Source organism: Leucoraja erinacea, chromosome 2, assembly GCF_028641065.1.
Source record: "Leucoraja erinacea ecotype New England chromosome 2, Leri_hhj_1, whole genome shotgun sequence".
In the NCBI taxonomy this organism is placed as follows: Eukaryota; Metazoa; Chordata; class Chondrichthyes; order Rajiformes; family Rajidae; genus Leucoraja; species Leucoraja erinaceus.
This window is the reverse complement of record NC_073378.1, coordinates 44,336,465-44,360,756: the sequence shown is the minus strand read 5'-3', so window position 1 is coordinate 44,360,756 and position 24,292 is coordinate 44,336,465. Positions and strand designations below refer to the sequence as shown.

At 44.1% G+C, this 24,292-nt stretch overlaps 1 protein-coding gene across 3 annotated transcripts in view; it reads right to left on the bottom strand.

The window, feature by feature from the left end:
* The window catches only part of cdk14 (cyclin-dependent kinase 14), a 659,117-nt gene that overhangs the window by 454,099 nt on the left and 180,726 nt on the right, over positions 1–24,292 (bottom strand). For all 3 annotated transcript variants that reach the window (XM_055655908.1, XM_055655917.1, XM_055655925.1), the window contains 2 exons: positions 12,651–12,745; positions 2,686–2,765 (listed from right to left, as the gene is read on the bottom strand). In XM_055655908.1, the coding sequence (XP_055511883.1) occupies positions 2,686–2,765; positions 12,651–12,745 (175 nt within the window). The remainder of the gene's footprint in view (positions 1–2,685; positions 2,766–12,650; positions 12,746–24,292) is intronic.

The following is a 24,292-nucleotide window of genomic DNA, read 5'->3' as shown; positions in this document are numbered from 1 at the left end:
TAAACATGTTGTACCATGTTGTGCGTATGACTGGCTTTATTACAGTATTGAGGACAGAATGAAAGATTACTAAGCTTGTTCCATTATTAGGATTTTTTTCCCTTTTTCGATGCTGGCACACTTCTACCAGTTGCTGATGCAGACAAAATGGTAGAAAATGCTCTGTGTGTGCTTAAAGTAGGCAAGATTTAAATCTCCAATGCCAACATCTCCTGCCTTCAGCTGGAATTGTGTATTGCAGTGTGTTTTTTTTTAATCAATGATCTCAAGTTGTACTTCCAGTCTGCAGGTTGACTTCCAGTGACACAAGCATATCGACTGAGTATGAAAGGATTATGGGATCGACCATAGGATATATTTTCGCGAGCAGAACCTTTCAAACATCAGAGATTATCAATACATGGATGGAGTGGTAGCCTTAATAATTTACATTATCAAATCAATAATCAATAACTTTATTTCAAAAGAACAAAGTAAGTCAAATGCAATAGCTTAGCAAATCAACCAATGTTATCAATTTGATGACCTCCGATTTGTTACTCAAATCTTAACTGTATCTTTTTCCTTTCTTAATTATATCCTTTCCTTAACCCCCCCCCCCAGAAAAGATGATTTACATTAATCTTAACAGATTACAATTATTTTTATTTGGTTTTTTTTTTGTTTAAACTACTATTATTCATCCAGTTTCCTTTCAAAAACATGGCAAAAAAAGGGGCAAGGAGAAGCATCAGGATACATGCTAAAAGTTAAGAAAATGGAAGTCAATTGTACATCAAGTTTCTCATTCTATTAAGTCTGATGGTCTGAGGAAGGGTTTCGACCCGAAACGTTGCCTATTTCCTTCGCTCCATAGATGCTACCTCACCTGCTGTGTTTCTCCAGCATTTTTGTCCACCTTCGATTTTCCAGCATCTGCAGTTCCTTCTTAAAAAACTTCTAGTTCTATTCTTTGACCCACTTTGAAATGTTTTCGACAAATTTGCACTTGTTAATTAATAATTTGTTTTGATGTCTTGCTTGCTTCTACTAATAGAGCACTACAATTGGTTAGTATGAAATAACCAATATACAACATGTTTATCAAAGTCCACTTGCTCCATGACCTCTAATACAAGACAATCCCTCCCCACACACACACTCACCACACATCCCCCGGCAATGGATCGGCAGTGGGTTGCACAAGCATTTTTCTTAACCACTCCAGTTAACAGCATTTTATATTTGAAGATATGAAGTGACGTTTCGGTTTTCTGTACTTGGTATTGGTGATCAAAGCAAGCAACACCCCTGAAGCAAGGCACTTAGATGGTGATTGTGAAACAGCAATTGGTAAGATTTTACAAGTGTTGGTATAAAATTCATAACACTTATAAAGCTACATTTATAACAGAGAATTTGTTTACCAAACTATTTTTGGTAAAAAAATCGCTGTCATCATGGAAAATAAAAAATAAAATCACCAATTACTGGACACAAAGAACCTTGGTTATTTCTTGGAATGGTGATGGAAATGGTGGAATAGTTGTCCTTCAGGGAGAAACATATCGCTGTGGATGCTGTTTGAATGTAATTACAGTAAATTTGATTTTGTTTGAAGAAGGTTACGTTGTTTCCTCAGTGTGACCCGATTTAGTTTAGTTTAGCGATACAGCGGGGAAACAGGCCCTTCAGCCCACCGGGACCACGCCGACCAGCGATACCCGCACATTAACGCATTAACACATTAGGATACTACACCTACGAGGAACAATTTTTAAAAATTTACCAAGTCAATTAACCTACAAACCTGTACGTCTTTGGAGTGTGAGAGGAAACCAAAGATCTCAGAGAAAACCCAAACGCAGATCATGGGGAGAACGTACAAACTCCGTAAAGAGAGCACCCGTAGTCAAGATAGAACCCGGGTCCCCGGCGCAGCTTGCTGTAAGGCAGCAACTCAAACGCTGCACAACCACGATTGATTTCTTTAAACTGCAAAAGGGGATAATGAATTTGCACTATAGACTATTGAACATACCAAAACCTTCAGACTTCTTCAAAATCTATTCTGAATCAGTTCAACTTTTATATGATATGCACACCTACTTTTATTCCGATGTGCTGTATATTACAATCACGTACACTAAATGCTATGCATCACTGTTGTCACTCCTGGTTCTCTCTCATGTTTATTCATGCTCACTTTGTAATTTCTTCCTATTGGCCTATTAACTATATTGCCCGTCCAACTGAACCAGTTGAGGGCCTGTCCCACTTAGCCAATTTTATCAGCGACTGCCGGCGAATGTCAGTCGTAGCAGGTCGCCGAAAAAGCACCGACTGGACCCCCCCACGACATTGTCTACGACAACCTACCACCTAGTTGACGTCAAGCACGGCAAGCTCTATTTGGATCAGTTGAGATTAGTTAAATGTGTTTCTTACTTTTCCAAGCATCTGCATCATCAGTAACAGAACCCAGCTTTAAGTTAATTGCACAGCTATTTCAACCTGAAATATTCTAATTGCTGATATATTTTTTAAATGCCTGCAATCACTTCTCTTATTTTCAACTTCCATAACAGATGAGGCTGTATATACTTTAATTGCCAAACTAAGCAGCACACGAATACATAATTAGCTTGTCTGGCATTTTATGTACTATCTCCCCCAGAAAAACAATGGTTAACAGTAAATTTGTACCTTCTCTGATTGCTGTGAAAGGGGTTCCTTCCTCCTCCTGCAGTCTGATAACCTTCAGAGCTACCAATTTCCCATTCACCCTGATTTAAGAAGAAAACAGGACAATTAGTCATGCAGAAACAAAAAAAATGCCTTTAATGAAAGGATTATTTTGCCAAACAACACATCTGTTCTTTTTTAACATCTATACTTTGTTACAACTTTATAGTTCCTTATGCTCTTGGTTGAGGATCTCAACCTTAGAAACAAACACATTGTGTATGTAATAGGTAGACCCAAAGCAATTCATTTTGTTCTATGAAGTTTGTCAAATAAAATCCATTTGGACATCAAAGATGGGCACAGAAAAGATTTGCATGAATATCATCTGGATTTCAGGGTTTGAGTTATTGCGGGAGATTGGATAGACTAGATGAGTTTTCCATGAAGCAGAAGAAGTTGAGAAGTAACATGATGGGCATGATTGACATGATCTTAAAATTATGAGTGTTATTAAATTATTACCCTGGAACAGGTAGATAGTCTGTCAGATCTAAAACTAGAGGGCAAAGATTTAACTGGCAAAGAGTAGATTTTTCACACAGAGAATAGGAAGTGTATGGAATGAGCTGCCAGATGTGATGGAAGCAGGAACAGTAATGACATTTAAGAGGCTTCCGAACAGGCACTTGAATGAGCAGGACATCGAGGAACAGGGAATTAATGCAGGTGAGTGGGATTATTATAGGTGCGCATGATGGTCAACATAAATGCACTGGGCTGAAAGGCCCGTTTCTGTATTGTAAACACTGTGATTCTAATATAAAATTGGCTAGCTCATGAAAAAGAGTAGGAAAATATTACACACCTATATAACATCCATTGCTATCAATACAGGCAACTCAACAAATTCATGTTGTCTACTTACTGCAAGATAAACAAGCATAACCAATTCTAACATTCGTTTAACTCCTTCCCATTTCCCGACCATCCTTTCTGTCCCAGCCCCCTCATTGCCAGAGTGCGGCCATATGCAAACTGGAGGAAGAGCATCTCATATTCCACTACAACCCAGTGGGTAGACACAAAATGCTGGTGTAACTCAGCGGGTCAGGCAGCATCTCTGGAGAAAAGGAACAGATGATATTTCAGGTCGAGACACTTCTTTTTTTCCAGAGATGCTGCCTGACCCGTTGAGTTACTCCAACACTTTGTGTCTACCTTCGGAGTAAACCAGCATCTGCAGTTACAACTCAGTGCATCGATCATTGAATTCTCCAATTTTAGGTAACTAACAAACACCAACCCTTCCCCCCTCCATTCACATATTCCTTTCGCTGGATTCATATTTCATGCTTCTTCTCACTCATGGCCTTTTGTCCTCTTCCCATCCCTGACTTTTCTCCACCCATCTGCCAGGCTTTGTCCTGCACTTGTCTCTTCCGGCTTTCTCCCTTCCCCCAAAACAATCAGTCTGAAGAAAGATCCCTATCTATGTTCTTCAGAGACTCTGCCTGATCTGCTAAGTTACTCTGGCACTTTGTGTCTCATTTTGTAAACTAGTATCTGCATTTTCTTGTGTCCAATATTCTGTTCCATATAACCATATAACCATATAACAATTACAGCACGGAAACAGGCCATCTCGGTCCTACAAGTCCGTGCCGAACAAAATTTTTTCCCCTTAGTCCCACCTGCCTGCACTCATACCATAACCCTCCATTCCCTTCTCATCCATATGCCTATCCAATTTATTTTTAAATGATACCAATGAACCTGCCTCCACCACTTCCACTGGGAGCTCATTCCACACCGCTACCACTCTCTGCGTAAAGAAGTTCCCCCTCATATTACCCCTAAACTTCTGTCCCTTAATTCTGAAGTCATGTCCTCTTGTTTGGATCTTCCCTATTCTCAAAGGGAAAAGCTTGTCCACATCAACTCTGTCTATCCCTCTCATCATTTTAAAGACTGTTCGCTGGCTTATCGAGGAGGAGACCAAGTTTCATCAGAGGCTAGCGGCAATAAATATCAGGCTGCAACTCCCATAGGGAAGGGGCATTGTGGTACAGTGAATACTGGTACGTAAGTGTTCTCAAACACTCACTGACCTGGGACAAATACAAGAGTGACATCCTACAGAAGGAGGTTGAAAGGCACATGCATTGAAATACTTGGTGCCTTGGCAGGCCTATCAAGCAATTCTTGTAATTTCAAGGAAGACAGCTTGTCTGTACGGAATTTGTACGTTCTTCCCATGACCTACATGGGTTTTCTCTGAGATCTTCAGTTTCCTCCCACACTCCTAGGTCATACAGGTTTGTAGGTTAATTGGCTTGGTGTAAATGTAAAAAATTGTCCTTAGTGTGTGTAGAGTAGTGATAATATGCGGGATTAGCTGGTCGGTGCAGACTTGGTGGGTTGAAGGGCCTGTTTCTGGGCTGTATCTCTAATCTAAATTAAATGAAAACTAAAGAGGGAGAAGAGCACCAGCATTGCAATGAGTTTTGCACGGAGCCTGAAACCTAACCCTGACAGCTAGAGAGGGGTGGGCTACACTCAATTAGGCCTAACCACCCTGCAGCCCCCTGCAGCACCCTGTATCACCCTGCAGCAAGGTTAATTTCCTTGCTTCCAACGGAGTGCATGCAGAAGCAATGTAACATCTGGGTGCTGCAGTGGAGGCTCAGAATGCTCCCATCATGGCTGATCGCATCAATGAAAGGTAGGCACAAGGAACTACAGATGCTGTCTTACAAAAAAAAAGCACTAAGTGTTGGAGCAACTCAGCGGGTCAGACAGCATCTCCCCGTCTATCAATGAAAGGTGTTTGGAAAGTGTCACAGTTGTAAAGGACTTGGTCTTGGAAAGTACTAACAGGATTCCATAGAAATCATTCAGGGGAGTTGTTGCAGGTTAACGAATCGCAAATCTACTGTCCTCCCCCACAAACATCACCTGTTTTCTTTTAGCCAGCCAGCCTTGATGTTGCTGCTCACACTGAGAAAGTACAATCCAAACACTGAGCTTCTGGACCCGGAATTGTTCGAGGTTATCCTTCACAAAAACCTGCAGTGTACAAATCGGTAGCACAGATTAAACCGAAGATAGACACAAAAAGCTGCAATAACTCAGCAGGCCAGGCAGCATTTCTGGGGAGAAGGAATGGGAATTCGGCCCAACCCATTCCTTCTCTCCAGAGATGCTGCCCGTCCCGCTGAGTTATTCCAGCTTTTTGTGCCTATCTTCAGTTTAAACCAGCATCTGCAGTTCCTTCCTACACAAATCGCTGGCAGAATCCAGCAAGGATAGCATTGAGAAATGCTAAGACAGATAAAAATGTACGGATATGCACAACAATAATTTGTTCTCATTTGTGTGCAGTTTGACATGACTTCAGAATTAAGGGACAGAAGTTTAGGGGTAACATGAGGGGGAACTTCTTTACTCAGAGAGTGGTAGCGGTGTGGAATGAGCTTCCAGTGGAAGTGGTGGAGGCAGGTTCATTGGTATCATTTAAAAATAAATTGGATAGGCATATGGATGAGAAGGGAATGGAGGGTTATGGTATGAGTGCAGGCAGGTGGGACTAAGGGAAAACAGTTGTTCGGCACGAACTTGGAGGGCCGAGATGGCCTGTTTCCATGCTGTAATTGTTATATGATGTGATTTAATTTGTAAATTTAGTGTGATATGTTTATTTGATGGTGGTTTTAATCTTCCGAAACTGAGGCTGTGATGACCAGCAACAGGGAAGTCAAGATGAGGGACCGTTGGAATATGGGGAGCTGCTATCATGACACCACCTCTGGTGACCCTCGGACTATCTTTGCTGGCTTTACCTAACACTAAATGTCATTCCCTTATCATGTATCTAAATACTGTGAATGGCTCAATTGTAATCACGTATTGTCTTTCCACTGACTGGTTAGCACGCAACAAAAGCTTTTCACTGTACCTCGATACACGTGACAATAAACCAAAACTGGACTGAACTGAACATGATAGAGGAGTCAAAGAAGTGGGTCACATGTCACCTGCCCAGGAAGAGGCCAGATCTTCTGGTGTTCTTTTCCCTACTGCAAGGCCAACCTCTCCATACAGGCAGCAAAGATGAGAACTGAGCCCTCATGATGAAATTATGCAGCTGACAACTATGAATCTTGACATTTGCACCCATAAATGTCAAGGACATTTTCTTAGGACTGAGGTGGGTGCTTGGTTTGGACAAACTGCAACAAATATTACTGCGGCATTTTCCACCATTTCAAGAACTAATCAAGAAAATCCAGCTCAATTCACTCTCTTTTTTTTGTCAGATTTATGAACATATGAACAAGGAGCAGTGGTTCTGATAAAAGACCTTAAGCCCTGATATATCTACTCTATTTCTTTATAATGATGCATCCTGACCTGTTGAGTGTTTCCAGCATTTTGAGAGGAGCTGATGGCGTGGTCCCTCGAGCTTGCTCAGTCCTAACTGATCTGCTCATAACTACAATTCCACATTTTCATCTACCTGCACTAAGCTTTCACTCCCACCAAGTATCATCTATACCTGCCATAAAAAGTATCTGCTTCATCTGTCCTCTAAAGAGAAGAATTCCAATGACTCAACAACTCCTTTCTGTATCAACAGGGTGGGTCCTTAATCTTAAACAGTGCCATTGTCCCTAGATTCTCCAATATCCACCCCGACAAGCCCCTTTAGAGGACCCTTAAATTTTCTGTGATCAACGAGAGACAGAAGCAGGCCCTTGGCCCACCATGTCAATGCCAACCATCAAATACATATCTATGAACATCCATTTACCTGCACTAGGTCCATTGCCTTCATAATTCAAGCACTAGTCTAGATATTAAATGTTGTCCGAATACCAACCTCCCCCACTTCCAGATTCCAATGACTCTATGGGTGATCATTTCTCAAATCCCTTGTAAACCTCTTGCTCCTTACACTGAACCTATGTCCTCCAGTTTTAGATATCTCTATTAAGAAGAAATGTTTCCTATGATCTACCACGTTTAATGCCCTTCATTTATTTATATACCTTTGTTATCAGTCCCCTTTACAGCCTTCTCCACTCAAAGGAAAACAAACACAGCCTTTCCAGCAAGTAATCCCAATCACAAAACCAAACTCCCACCCAGACCCTCAATTTCCTGATACAACCCCAATTTTGCTTTGGATCACATGGGCTCCAAACCTTATCTGTGGTCAGTAACGATTGAAAAATCTATCAGGGCCCAGACATTTCATTTGCCTCCCATGGAAACCGATGAGACATCTCTTCTGGTCCTACCCTCTAAGAAATCTAATAATTCCTACTTTCCAATGTAACAGGTTCTAAGCTTTCAGTCTTTCTCCCCTGAATTTTCCAATTACAATTTAATCCACTTACAATTGCTCGTCCGATGGGAAGGTTTTCAATCTTACCAACAACTGTAATTTCTGACTTTCATCTCCCATCTCCTAATTTATAGACCAGAAAACACACTTTAGACATCACAGAAGTAACATAACTACCTCTGATTTTCACTGCTCTGATTCTTTGTTTAAGGCTGCAACAACTCATTATTTTCTGACCATTGAATAAGGTAGCAACCTTCACAGAAAGACCGAGAAAGTAGATGTAATTTATTTCATTGCCTTAGATATGCCGCTTCAGGGTGATGAACGTTGAACTCTGCCAGTTTTCTCTGAGATAACAACATGGGATAAGTATGTGTTTTCCCCCAACTCCAAATCCATCACTTTGCTGAAAACTGCAATTAGAGTTCAGAGAACCAGATGTCTGCGCATTTTTGCTCGTCAATTATTCTTACAACCAACACCATATCCATGATCAATGTGGCGACTGTGTAAATAAAACTGAGCTAACTGTAATTAAAAATGAATCTCTTTCTCAGATGGCTCACCTGATAATCCCAGTTTGAAACTGAGCTGTAACGACTGAATTGAAAGACTGATTTGGAGTGCAGGGTTACCAGTAATCTCAATAATTCTGAGCTAAGGAGACATGCTAAATTCAACAACATCCAAGTGAGAAAGTTTCACCCAGATAAAGCACCAGGGAATACTAATGTTAAAAACTTCCATCATATAACAAGGATTTTCACCAGTTATATGCAATTGAAAATTGATTGTTTTTCTGACGCTAATGCCTGAGATGCTGCTGCAAGCAAGATTTTAATTGTGCCTGTACTTCACTGTACTTGTGAATATGACAATAAACTCAACGTGAAAGGAAATTACGTTTTTGTAAGAATTGATTCTTCTGCTTTGTACTTTGATTTTTTTTTGTAATCACTGCAGACTTACAATATTTCCATTTCTGTTTCCGTTTAACTAACTTACTTACTTACTTGATGCTTCCATTGTGGTTGCATATCAATGAAATACTTCGAAACATAAGCATTAGAATTCATTGACATTTTTTTAGTACTGTTGACACTGACATTTAAGCGTTGTTATCTGCGGAATTATCAGATTACCTAATCTGAGGAAAGACATTCTTGCCATAGAGGAAGTACAGAGAAGGTTCACCAGGCTGATTCCTGGTATGTCAGGACTTTCATATGAAGAAAGACTGGATAGACTCAGCTTGTACTCGCTAGAATTTAGAAGATTGAGGGGGGATCTTATTGAAACGTACAAAATTCCTAAGGGGTTGGACAGGCTAGATGCAGGAAGATTGTTCCCGATGTTGGGGAAGTCCAGGACAAGGGGCCACAGTTTAAGGATAAGGACCGAGATGAGAAAAACATTTTCAAAAACAATCTCTGGAATTCTCTGCCACAGAAGGTAGTTGAGGCCAGTTCATTGGCTATCCTTAAGAGGTAGCTAGATGTGGCCCTTGTGGCTAAAGGATCAGGGGGTATGGAGAGAAGGCAGGTACAGGATACTGAGTTGGATGATCAGCCATGATCATAGTGAATGGCGGTGCAGGCTCGAAGGACCGAATGGCCTACTCCTGCACTTATTTTCTATGTCTATGTTTCTATGTTATTGCCAATACCTCAAACATGTGCAAACAACACAATTACGCTTTTTTTTTCTTGTTACAGCAGTCCTTGGGTTACAAAAGAGATTCCATTCCCAAACATCCCGATTGTTGTGACTTAAGGTCCCTTGCAATCAGAAACAGGTGAGTTGATCATGGGGAACAAGGATATGGCGGACCAAATGAATAACTACTTTGGTTCCGTCTTCACTAAGGAAGACATAAATAATCTGCCGGAAATAGCAGGGGACCGCGGGTCAAAGGTTGGAGGAATTGAGTGAAATCCAGGTTAGTCGGGAAGTTGTGTTGGGTAAATTGAATGGATTAAAGGCCGATAAATCCCCAGGGCCAGATATGCTGCATCCCAGAGTACTTAAGGAAGTAGCTCCAGAAATAGTGGATGCATTAGCAATAATCTTTCAAAACTCTTTAGATTCTGGAGTAGTTCCTGAGGATTGGCGGGTAGCAAACGTAACCCCACTTTTTAAGAAGGGAGGGAGAAAAAAAATGGGGAATTACAGACCAGTTAGTCTAACATCGGTAGTGGGGAAACTGCTAGAGTCAGTTATTAAAGATGGGATAGCAGCAGATTTGGAAAGTGGTGAAATCATTGGACAAAGTCAGCATGGATTTACGAAAGGTAAATCATGTCCGACGAATCTTATAGAATTTTTCGAGGATGTAACAAATAGCGTGGATAGGGGAGAACCAGTGGATGTGGTGTATCTGGAGTTCCAGAAGGCTTTCGACAAGGCCCCACATAAGAGATTAGTATACAAACTTAAAGCACACAGCATTGGGGGTTTAGTATTGATGTGGATAGAGAACTGGCTGGCAAACAGGAAGCAAAGAGTAGGAGTAAACGGGTCCTTTTCACAATGGTGGGCAGTGACTAGTGGGGTACCGCAAGGCTCAGTGCTGGGACCCCAGCTATTTACAATATATATTAATGATCTGGATGAGGGAATTGAAGGCAATATCTCCAAGTTTGTGGATGACACTAAGCTGGGGGGCAGTGTTAGCTGTGAGGAGGATGCTAGGAGACTGCAAGGTGACTTGGATAGGCTGGGTGAGTGGGCAAATGTTTGGCAGATGCAGTATAATGTGGATAATTGTGAGGTTATCCATTTTGGTGGCAAAAACAGGAAAGCAGACTATTATCTAAATGGTGGCCGATTAGGAAAAGGGGAGATGCAGCGAGACCTGGGTGTCATGGTACACCAGTCATTGAAGGTAGGCATGCAGGTGCAGCAGGCAGTGAAGAAAGCAAATGGTATGTTAGCTTTCATAGCAAAAGGATTTGAGTATAGGAGCGGGGAGGTTCAACTGCAGTTGTACAGGGTCTTGGTGAGACCACACCTGGAGTATTGCGTACAGTTTTGGTCTCCAAATCTGAGGAAGGACATTATTGCCATAGAGGGAATGCAGAGAACGTTCACCAGACTGATTCATGGGATGTCAGGACTGTCTTATGAAGAAAGACTGGATAGACTTGGTTTATATTCTCTAGAATTTAGGAGAGTGAGAGGGGATCTTATAGAAACTTACAAAATTCTTAAGGGGTTGGACAGGCTAGATGCAGGAAGATTGTTCCCGATGTTGGAGAAGTCCAGGACAAGGGGTCACAGCTTAAGGATAAGGAGGAAATCCTTTAAAACCGAGATGAGAAAAACTTTTTTCACACAGAGAGTGGTGAATCTCTGGAATTCTCTGCCACAGAGGGTAGTTGAGGCCAGTTCATTGGCTATATTTAAGAGGGAGTTAGATGTGCCCCTTGTGGCTAAGGGGATCAGAGGGTATGGAGAGGACGCAGGTACGGGATACTGAATTGGATGATCAGCCATGATCATATTGAATGGCGTTGCAGGCTCGAAGGGCCAAACGGCCTACTCCTGCACCTAATTTCTATGTTTCTATGTTTAATGAGTTGAGGATCGTGGAGAAGGAAAACATGCAGAAATGCCCCTTTCCCGTACAGCAGAAGATGTGTGCTGCCCTGCAGCAGCCAGAAAATCCATCCTCGGGGCAGAACAGCGACTCAGTGGTAGATTTGTTACCTTACAGCACCAGGGACCCCGGTTCAATCCTCACTATGGGTGCTGTCTGTTCAGAGTTTGTACATTGTCCCTGTGACCGCGTGGGTTTTCTTTGGTTTCCTTCCACATTCCAAAAACGTGCAGGTTTGTAGGTTAATTGGCTTCTATAAATTGTCCTTAGTGTGTAGGATAGAACTAGTGTACAAGTGAGCGCTGGTCAGCACGGACCCGGTGGGCCGAAGGACCCGTTTCCACGCTGCATCTCTGTAGATGGCTAGTGCATGTGCCTTTAACATAGTGACCTCACCACCACTAACCACTCCCCCTATTAGGTGTATAATTGCATGCTTCCCACCCTTAGCTCTCTCTAGCTCCGGTGACAGACCACGTACAGCTAGAGCAGTAGTGTTTGTGAACTGTTAATAAACTATAGTTAAGACACAATGTGTTGATGAGACTTCTTTACAATCTCTAAAATAAACCAAACTGAATCCTGCCAATCTCTCAAATGTCCAGGGAAATACCTAGCTCAACCTAAATAAAAACTGCAACCCTTCTGCAGCTGGCAAATCAATCCCCATACAGACCTCTGAACAGCTGGCACAGCTGCTCAAACCACTCATTCGAGCCAAAAATACCACCTCCACCTCAGCGGGATGAGACGCCGATCACACTGGCTAACCTCAACTCACGGACTCACCTGTGAAGCTCTGCCATAAAGTTCAGAAAGCTTAATTTGTTTTACAAAATTGTTTAAAAATGTATCAAAAAATGAAGTAAAACATTCTCGTCAGGCTTTTATAACCGAGGAACTACCTGTACTTTCCACTAATGGTTTGCTGATCATCTTAATAAATTAAAATTTGAGGTCAAATTTGATTAAAAAACATAGTAAGGGGAAAATGCTGTTTACTCTATAATAATGAAATAATTCCAGAACACTTACTTGCTCTTTCCTTTATAAACCGTTGCATAGGACCCTTCACCGAGTTTTTCTAATTTTTCGTAGGAGTCAGTTTTTCCAAATTTGGGGCTTGTTGGCTAAAAATAAACACAAGGCATCATAATTAATTAAAAGCATCAGTTTTTTTTGTTTACCAACCAGAGGAATTATTTACAAGTGCATTAGTTTTGTGATTTTGTGCCGACATTAACATTCATGCACTTTGGTGTTAATATGAAAATCGTTGGCACATGATAGATAACGTAGTATTGGAAAATTAATGCATAGCAGATTACAACTTTGAGAATTGTGAAATATAAAAAAAATGTTTGCAATATACTGCATTCTGTCAACATTTGAAGGTGAACTGTGTAGATGGCTAGTGCATGTGCCTTTAACATAGTGACCTCACCACCCTTAACCACTCCCCTTATTAGGTGTATAATTGCATGTTCCCTCCCTGGGGTCTCGCTCTCTAGCTCCGGTGACAGACCACGTACAGCTAGTATAGCAATTATGTGAACAGTTAATAAAAGCTACAGTTAAGACAATGTGTTGTTGAGACTTCTTTACATGGTGTCTCAGCTGTGAGACCCTGCGCCTCCTGTTTGCCGGTTTTCTTTTAGTTTATACCCCAGTACCCTTATCCTGTTTCCTTCCCTCGTGCCATGGCAAACTTGTGCCGCAAGCCCGACCCGCTTGTATTTGATGGGGACATTGCCCATCGATGGGATGTCTTCCGACGTGATTTTCAGCATTATGTGACCATCGCCCACCCTGCTGCCACCGCTGAGACGCGTGCATCTCTGCTCCTCAACTTGGCCGGTCCCGACGCCCTGGAACGGTCCGAGTCGTTTGTGTATGCTGCTGGTGAGAGTGCCCTCGATCCGGTATGTCTCATTGCTAAGTTCACTGCCCTGTGTGATGTTCCCACCAACTCTATTTTGGAGCGTTTCAAAATGTTTGGCCGTCGGCAGAGCGCTGACGAGTCCGTCACTAACTACATCGCCGCGTTGAGGCACCTGGCTCGGTGCTGCCGCCTTGATGCCCTGACCCCCGAGCAGCTGACTCGTGATATCCTTGTATACGGCCTCCGCGATACCAAACTGAGAGCAGAACTTCTCAGAATGCCCAAACTTTCTCTGGATGCGGCTCTACACGCCGCGCTCATGGCTGAAGCTGTCGCCTCTACCCTGCCACCCGAGGACACTCATGTCGACTTAGCCTCTGCCACCGGCCGCCCAAGAAACGTTGCCCCGCGGCGACAACAGGGTCCACCCCCACCCAAGTCCGGAGTCGCCCGCCGCTGCCCCAACTGCAACTTTGCTACCCATCAATTCAACGTGTGCCCTGCCCTGGGGAAGACCTGCAATTTCTGCAGAAAGCTAAATCATTTTTCTGCAGCCTGCCGAGCCCGCGGGAATCAAGCCCCCCCCTTTTCGGAGAGTGCCGGTCAACCTTGCTCAGGCTGATAGTACTGTCTCAGAGCACCTGCCTGATGATCTCACCCTTTCTGATATCAGTTCCTCCGAAGGGGAGGCCAGCGTGTTTTCGCTTCTAGACTCTCATGCTTTGGTTGCTAACCCTTCTGTCCGTGTGACCGTCAATGGTACGACCTTCTCAGCTAAGTTGGACACAGGCGCTTTTGGAAATGTTATGTCAACAAGCCTGTTTCGCAAGATAAGGTCTGGTGAGAAAGTGTCTCCTGCTCACTCCCGCCTGCATGCATATGGGGGAGCTGTACTCGTTCCTGTGGGAAAGACAACTCTGCACTGCAAGGTCCTGGAGGCCTCTCGGCCCCTCACTTTCTACCTGCTAGATTCCGACAACGTGACCCTGCTAGGCGCCCGAGCGTGCCAGGACCTCGGTTTGGTCTCCTTTCATCACGACATCCATCAGGTGCAGACCCTCATGGACCCCCTACGTGAATACCCTGACCGCTTCGATGACAGGCTGGGCAAGCTGCCCAGCTGCTACAAGATTGCTGTCGACTCCAGCATTGAGCCTGTGGTCCGCCCGCCACACCGCGTCTCCTTCGCCATGAAGGACAAGGTGAAGTCTGCGTTACTGAACATGGTCTCCAAGGGCATCCTGAAAGAGGTGAGCGAGCCCACCCGGTGGGTCTCCACCATGGTGGTGGCGGCGAAGAAGGACAAATCTGAGATTCGCATTTGCATCAACCCCAAGGACCTGAACCTGGCAATCAAACGCCCGCACTACCCGATGCGCACAGTAGAGGACGTCGCTGCACAGGTTGGCCCGGCCACTGTCTTTTCGGTCCTCGATGCCAAGAGCTCTTTCTGGCAGATACCGTTAGATGAACGTTCTTCCTACCTGACGACCTTCAGCACACCTTTCGGAAGATTTCGATTTCTGCGCATGCCATTCGGCATCAACTCTGCCAGTGAGGTGTTCCAGCGGACCATGGAGCAGCTGTTCGCCGGTCTGCCGTGTGCCATCATCGTTGACGACATCCTGGTCTATGGCAAGGACGTGGCCGAACACGACCTGAACCTCCGTAAAGTCCTGGATCGGGCCCGGGACATCAATCTGAAACTTAACCCGAAGAAATGTCGATTCCGCGTTAAAGAAGTCACTTACGTGGGCCACGTCTTTACCGCCTCGGGGCTGAAGCCCGACCCGGAGAAAACTGCTGCCGTCTCTGGAATGTCCCCTCCTACCGATGTGCCCGCTCTGCAGCGTTTCCTGGGCATGGTGAACTACCTGGGGAAGTTTATCCCCGACCTCAGCGAACTGAGTGCGCCCCTGAGGGAGCTCATCAAAAAGGACACTGCCTGGGCTTGGTTCCCGCAACACCAACGCGCCTTTGACGTCCTGAAGTCCCGACTGGTCAGTACCCCCACACTCAAGTTTTTTGACCTACAGCACCCCATTGTTCTCACCTGTGACGCTTCCAAGTTTGGCCTCGGCGCCGCTTGCATGCAGCTCCACGACGGTCAGCAGCTGCCCGTTTCCTATGCGTCCCGCACCATGACCCCTGCCGAGCAGCGCTACGCTCAAATTGAAAAAGAACTCCTTGCTGTGGTATTTGCTTGCTCGAGGTTCAAGGACTACATTCTGGGCAATACCTTCACGATTGAAACGGATCACCAGCCGCTAGTAACCATTCTTAACAAGCCGATCCACGCTGCTTCCTCCAGGTTGCAGCGTATGATGTTGCAGCTGCAACGGTTTACTTTTACCATCGTTTACCGAAAAGGCAAAGACATGTTCGTTGCCGACACACTGTCCCGCGCCCCTCTGCCTTCCTCTGCCCGCCACCCCTACGAGTCGTCGGACCTAATGGTGCTTAATGTCAACTTTGTGCCTTCCAAGCAGATGCAGTCCCTCATCTCCCACACTGCCAAGGATCCTGCCCTGCAGCTACTGTCCGACATCATCATCCAGGGTTGGCCTGAACGCCGCTCCTCCTTGCCGGCCAGTGTAGTCCCATACTTCCTGGTCCGCGATGAGCTCGTCCTGCACGACGGCGTGGTGGTTAAGGGGCACAAGGTCGTAGTGCCCGAGTCACTGAGGGTTGCCTATTTTCAGTCTGCCCACAACGGTCATCCTGGGGCCGAGGCCACTCTGTCCAGCGCCCAGGGCCAGTTCTACTGGCCCAGCATGGCCAACGACATCCGGGAGTGGGTCTCTGCTTGCCCTTCTTGCAACAGCCTGGCCCCACATCAACAACGTCAGCCGCTGCTGCAACAACCTGCCCCTGATCTCCCCTGGACGGCGGTCGCTACTGACATTTTCGAGTGGCGTGGGAAACACTTCCTGGTCCTCGTCGACTCCTATTCCAACTGGTTTGAGGTCGACCAACTCCACTCCCTTTCCTCCTCGGCTGTCATCGGGAGGCTGCGTCGCCACTTTGCCACGTTTGGCTCCCCTGCTCGCCTCCAATCCGACAACGGCAGCCAGTTCACCAGTGCCGAGTTCCAGCGTTTCGCTTCTCAGTGGAACTTTAAACATTTTACCAGCAGCCCTGAGTACCCGCAAAGCAACGGCCTGGCGGAGCGTGCAGTCCGCAGTGCTAAGGGTTTGCTGGAGCACTGTCGGCTGTCCAAGTCGGACTTCCACCTGGCCCTACTTAATCTCCGCAACATCTCCCGCGACCCTGCCCTGGGTTCGCCGGCACAACGACTGCTGTCTCGCAGAACTCGCCCCCCCCTCCCTGTTGCCCAGCAATCCCTTGTTCCCTCTGTTCTCCCCCCCGCTACTGTCCAGGAGCGTATCACCGCCAAGCAAGACTCGCAGAAGCGCTCCCACGACCAGTCCTGCCGCCCCCTGCCGCCTCTGTTTCCCGGCCAGATCGTCCGGATGCAGACTGCCTCTGGCCACTACAAGCTCGCCACGGTGGTCGGTGATGCCGGCTCACCGCGGTCTTACTTGGTTGACCACGACGGGGTCGTCTACCACCGTTCCCGCCAGCATCTGCTGCTCGTTAACGAGCCCCGACCTCCGCCTGCTGCCCCCTTCTCCCCTCCCTTGTCTGGTTCCGCTCCTGCCGTTCCGCAGATGCCCAAATCCCTCCCTTCGCCGTTGATTAAGCCCCCGTCTCCGCCTCCCAGCCCTCGTTCTCCCTCTACCCCGCCGGCGGGTGGGTCTTCTCCTGCCTCTTCTCCCCGTCTCCCCGGTTCGCTCGCCTGCCCCGGCCCCGGCCCCGGCCGCTCTTGTTCCTGCCGGGGGAGGAGGTGGCGAGCTTCGCACCCGGTCAGGCAGGCTGGTCAAGCCGCCTGTTCGATACGGGAATTTTGTTTAGCTCTGTAATCATTGTATGCCTGCTTGTAGCGCATGAGACGTGGTCGCCCTGTCACTGTTATATTGCTTTGTTCCAAGAGGAAGGATGTAGATAGCTAGTGCATGTGCCTTTAACATAGTGACCTCACCACCCTTAACCACTCCCCTTATTAGGTGTATAATTGCATGTTCCCTCCCTGGGGTCTCGCTCTCTAGCTCCGGTGACAGACCACGTACAGCTAGTATAGCAATTATGTGAACAGTTAATAAAAGCTACAGTTAAGACAATGTGTTGTTGAGACTTCTTTACAAACTGTTGGTTATTAGAAATCCCATTACTCACGACGTTGCAACTTCGCTGCTATCTTACACACATTAGCTACTCTTTGCCACATACTTGCAGATTGCATTTACATTTTTTACCATAATACAATAGGATATTATAACATATTTAAGCGAGGTGGCCGGTAGATTTATAGGAAAGAACTGCAGATGCTGGTTTAATTCGAAGGTAGACACAAAATGCTGGAGTAACAGCGGAACAAGCAGCATCTCCCGCTGCCTGTGCCGCTGAGTCACGCCAGCATTTTGTGTCTACGAACGGTGGATTTAGTCAGGTGGATTATGTAAAGTAGTTCCTCCTGCGAGTAAGTGGTTGGTTTGCAAATTAAACAATGCAGCCTGGATCGGCACAAACCATCTGCTGATCCAGCCATGGAAAATCAGTGCAAGTGTGGAAAATGTGATGGCATTAATAAGAACAAAAGGAGTACAAGTGGATAATCTAATGAACAATTCACTGAAGAACACAAATCAGTCAGATAACTGGGGGGACAATCGATAATTTAAATTTATACAAACTGATGAAATGGACATCAGCCATTCAAGTGTCTGTCATGAGTGCTCAACAAATGAGTCTGAATTGATGAAAAGAGATTCCAATAAATTCTCAGCAATTTGTTGTGTGGAGTGGAAATTTAACACAAAAATCCCATAAACAGCTGGAACTGTTTTTTTCCGGTTACCTCCCAAATTGCAAAGACATATAGGTTTGTAGATTCATTGGCTTTGGTACAAATTGTAAATTGTTCCTTCTGTGTAGGATACAGGAGTGATTGTTGGTCAGCGCAGACACTAAATGTTAAATGTTAGATCCACAGAGGAAATGCCAAAGCTATACATATGATGTCTTTGGACAAGTAATAGATGATTACAGGTGATGTGGTGTTTTGATACGCAAATGGTTGGACAAAAATCAGAGATTAAAAAATAGACGGTGAGACAAATATTCTGTTCTCGCTCCATCTCCTCCCGGATGAAACAATGATGGATTTCTCCTGGTTCTCACCTGTCTCCCCACCAGCCCTCTGCATCCAAAACATCGTTCTCTGGCATTTCCGTAACCTCCAACATGATCCCATTTCCAATCATATCTTCCCATTTCACAGAGACTGCTCCCTTCGCAACATCTTGGTTCAACTCATCCTTTCCCACCCAAACCACCCCCTCCTCAAGTACTTTCCCCTGCAACCACAGAAGATGTAACACCTGTCCTTACACCTCCTCCCTCACCTCTGTCCAGGGACCCCAGCAGTCCTTTCAGGTGAGAAAGAGATTCAGATGCCCCTCCTCTAACTAAATCTAATGCAGCAAGGAAAAGCCTGGGAACTGCAGACTTAGTGAGGCCTGCTTCAGTGGTGCACATGTTATTGCAGGGGATGCTAAGAGAAAGATTGTATATGCATTAGGAAAAATAAAAACTGATTAAGGATAAGCAGCATGATTTTGTGCTTGGGAAACTGTATTTCAACAATTTGATTGAGTTTTTTTGAAGAGGTGACTTAGAAGATTGATGAGGCCGGTGAGGTAGACATTGTCTATGTGGTCCTTGGCAAGTCTTTTAATAAGGAGCCACATGGATGGCTGGTCTGGAAGGTTCAGTCAAATGGGATCCAGGACAAGCTTGATTATTGGATTCAAAACCCATTAAAAATAGTACACATTAAAAAGAAGTGATCCCATATGGAGTTACAATAAAGAGCAAATGTAATAGAAACATAGAAACATAGAAATTAAGTGCAGGAGTAAGCCATTCAGCCCTTCGAGCCTACACCGCCATTCAATATGATCATGGCTGATCATCCAACTCAGTATCCCATACCTGCCTTCTCTCCATACCCCCTGATCCCCTTAGCCACGAGGGCCACATCTAACTCCCTCTTAAATATAGCCAATGAACTGGCCTCAACTACCTTCTGTGGCAGAGAATTCCAGAGATTCACCACTCTCTGTGTGTAAAATGTTTTCTCATCTTGGTCCTAAAAGACTTCCCCCTTATCCTTAAATTGTGACCCCTTGTTCTGGACTTCCCCAACATGTAATCTTGCCTGTTCTATAATTTGGTTAAAAAATACACACCATAGATATACCAGTAATTCGAACCAAATAACATTGTGATCAGCATGCACGGAAAATCTGTAATTTCTAACTCCTCATTCAAAATATTCCCAAATTGTTTGCTTACATTAGTTCAACCTTGATTAATACTTGATTAGTACGGATGTCAGAGGTTATGGGGAGAAGGCAGGAGAATGGGGTTAGGAGGGAGAGATAGATCAGCCATGATTGAATGGCGGAGTAGACTTGATGGGCTGAATGGCCTAATTCTTCTGCAATCACTTATGATCGTACGATCATATGAACCAACTGTCAAGTTTCCGCAGTGGATGTTATCAGCCCACTTTCACTGGTTACATTACCAGCAGCTAGCTAAATGCCAACATGCCATTTTTTTTAAAGAAAGAAACTGCTATAGAAGTAGATATTTTTGACATATAGTCATTCTTTTGATAGCAATCACAGTACAAAATATTTTCTGCAGTGTAACACCGATCCATTTCATTACAATCCGCACGAATCACAGCTTGATCGAGTGAAAGTGAATCCTAATGGAAAATTACGACTTGCAGTGACCTGGTAGTTCCTTGGAGGGCTGTGTGGTTCAGGTTTTCATGAATTTTTCATCAGCATGAATCATTTTTCCACTGTCATTTTATAAGATGTTTCCACACAATACAGTGTGTTGCTAAAATGCTCTGGCTACAAAAGAAAATTGCAAACCTAGTAAATTCAAATTACACAAAGGTAACATCATCTGCTAAAGTGAATCTTAATATAGGATTTGTTTGAACAGAAAGCTACGAAGGTAATTTAACATTTAAACATTGTAAAACTTTTGGAACAACTATTAAACTTAATTTTATGTTTCTAAGTGAAGCTCGACTGTGGTTGTGAAATGAATTGATAACTGAGTATTTGAAAATGGTATTCCTTGGAGGTATTCCTGCCTACACTTGTGCTCAGTCCACCAAAGCCTGTTAGAAACATAGAAACATTAACCCCCTGCCCATTACTGGTGCAGGAGTAGGCCATTCGGCCCTTCGCTTGGGCCTGCACAACGCCATTCAATATGACCATTCCCCTGATCATCCAACTCAGTATGCCCCACCGTACCTGCCTTCTCTCCATACCCTCTGATCCCCTTGGCCACAAGGGAACCACATCTAACTCCCCTCTTAAATATAGCCAATGAACTGGCCTCCTGGTTGCTAACTATTTAACTCCCTGACCATTCCCACTGACCCAGGTCTTCTCCATTGCCAGGCTGAGGTCACATGTATTCCATTTAAACTGGAGGAAGAACAGAAAATATTCCGCTTGGGTAGCTTACAGCTCAACTGTATGAATATTGAATTCTCCAATTTTAGGTTACCTGACAAAACAATCCCCCCCCCCCTCCCCTTTCCCTCACCTATGCCCCACCTGGACTCCAACATATTTCTCCCCTCCATTCACCCTCTCCCCACACCCCCGCCAATTTTCTCTCTCTGCCTTTACAATCCACAACTCTTCAAACCTGTCTCATAGGATCATAAGATCGTGTGAAAGCAGTAGAATTAGGCCATTCGGCCCATCAAGCCTACTCCACCAAACATGGCTGATCTATCTTTCCCTCCTAACCCCATTAATATAGAAATAATAAAAAATAAAATAAATAAAAACCCCATTCTCCTGCCTTCTCCCCATAACCTCTGACAACCGTACTAATCAAGAATTAGAGATTTGTAATAGCAAAAAATCATATGTGGTTAAAGTGCACATTGTCAGGTTTTAATAAAGGCCATGTTTATACATTTTGGTTTTAACATGTAGAAATGACAGCATAGTCTCCCCATTTCAGGGCACCATAATGTTTGGGACATAGCAATGTCATGTTTGAAAGTAGTCATGTTTATTATTTTTATTTGTATTAGTATTTTGTTACATATCCTTTGCATGTAATGACTGCTTGAAGTCTGCGATTCATGGACATCACCAGTTGCTGGGTGTCTTCTATGGTGATGCTCTGCCTGGCCTGTATTGCAGCCATCTTTAGCTTATGCTTGTTTTGGGGGCTAGTCCCCTTTTGTTTTCTCTTCAGCATATAAATGACATGCTCAATTGGGTTCAGATCTGGAGCGATTGACTTGGCCACTGAAGAATTTAACATTTTTTTGCTTTGAAAAACTTCTTCGTTGCTTTAGCAGTATGTTTGGGATCATCATCGGCTCTGACCTTCCTTCCATCGAGGGGATTTATCGCAGTCGCTGCCTCAAAAAGGCTGGCAGTATCATCAAAGACCTACACCATCCTGGCCACACACTCATCTCCCTGCTACCTTCAGGTAGAAGGTACAGGACCCTGAAGACTGCAACAACCAGGTTCAGGAATAGCTACTTCCCCACAGCCATCAGGCTATTAAACCTGGCTCGGACAAACTCTGATTATTAATAACCCATTTTCTGTTATTTGCACTTGATCAGTTTATTTATTCATGTGTGTATATATATATATTATGGTATATGGATACATTTATCTGTTTTGTAGTAAATGCCTACTATATTCTGTGTGCTGAAGCAAAGCAAGAATTTCATTGTCCTATACAGGGACACATGACAATAAACTCACTTGAACTTGAACTTGATTGTCGCTGTAGAATGAACCGCCGGCCAATGAGTTTTGAGGCATTTGTTTGAACTTGAGCAGATAGGATGTGTCTTTACACTTCAGAATTCATTATGCTACTATCATCAGCACTTGTATCATCAATGAAGATAAGTGAGCCAGTACCTTCAGTAGCGATACATGCCCAGGCCATAACACCCCCACCACCATGTTTTACAGATGAGATGGTATGCTTTGGATCTTGGGAAGTTCCTCCTCTCCTCCATATTTTGCTCTTGCCATCACTCTGATATAAATTAATCTTCATCTCATCTGTCCACAAGATCTTTGTCCAGAACTGTGGTTGCAATTTGAAGTACTTGGAAAACAGTAACCTGGCCATCATATTGTTGCGGCTAATCAGTGGTTTGGATCTTGCAGTTTAGCCTCTGTATTTCTGTTCATGAAGTCTTCTGCAGACAGTGGTCATTGACAAATCCGCACCTGACTCCTGAAAAGTGTTTCTGATCTGTCTGACAGGTGTTTGGGGATTTGTCTTTATTATAGAGAGAATTATTTTGTCATCAGCTGTGGAGATCTTCCTTGGTCTGTCAGTCCCTTTGCGATTAGTAAGCTCACCAGTGCTCTCTTTCTTCTTAATGATGTTCCAAACAGTTGATTTTGGTAAACCGAAGATTTGGCTGATGTCTTGAATAGTTTTATTCTTGTTTCTCAGTCTCACAATGGCTTCTTTGACTTTCATTGGCACAACTCTGGTCCTCATGTTGATAAACAGCAATAAAAGTTTCCAAAGGTGATGGAAAGACTGGAGGAAAGACTAGGTGAGAGCTCTCTTATATCTTACATTAAGAAGTCAATTAAACACACCTGAGCAATTACAAATATTTGTGAAGCCATGTGTCCCAAACAATATGGTGCCCTGAAATGGGGGGACTGTGTATAAACACAGCTGTAATTTCTGCATGGTGAAACCAAAATGTATAAAAATTGCCTTTATTAAAATCTGACAATGTGCACTTTAACCACATGTGATTTTTTTTCTATTACAAATCTCGAATTATGGAGTACAGAGGCAAATAAATAAATGATGGGTCTTTGTCCCAAACATTATGGAGGGCATTGTATATTACAATAGTATGTATTAATAGTTCCATGCAAATAATATGCTATGCCTGAATTTAAAATCTAACATTTAATTACAATGATTTATTTCACAACTGTACCATCTGTCTTTGCGCTCTGTCCCTTCTGCCAATAAAAATCCAGTGCTAACTACTCCACAAGTGCATATGCAAGAAGTCAGATGAGGACAGACTGAATCAGATTCAACTGGGATATCCACACCCATTCTCTCTTTTTCCTCCACATAGGACACAACTGGTGATGGCAATACACAAATAAATCGATCACTGGGTTCTGTCAATAGAGTTATGGGCCTAAATGAGAAAATGCTCCCCAATGGCTTCGAAGCAATAACAGTCGAGTGAAGAATAAATGGAGGTGGGGGAAGGAAAAAGTAAAGAAAAGGGTGAAACCTAAGATTGGGCACGGTAAGAGAGCAACATTTTGAAGTGGTCATTCGGTTCCAAAACACAGCCACATTCAAATGCCAAAGAATGTGTTTTTATCATTGAGACCAAAGGGGTCCCAAAAGACCCAGTCAAGTCTCATTCTTGCTGTTGTGAAATAAGAGTACTGCTGACATTATATACATTAAAAGGGAAAGACATATCAAACAGATGACTTGGTGGAATTATATAACTTTATCCCCTTCTTCAGATCTTAAAATCCTACAACATTTTGCTTTCGAAACTGTGATGTCATTTATCCACTAAATGGGTTGTGAAGGAACTTAATTGGCCAGTGGAACAAAATATAAGCTACAGCTGGGACCTGGG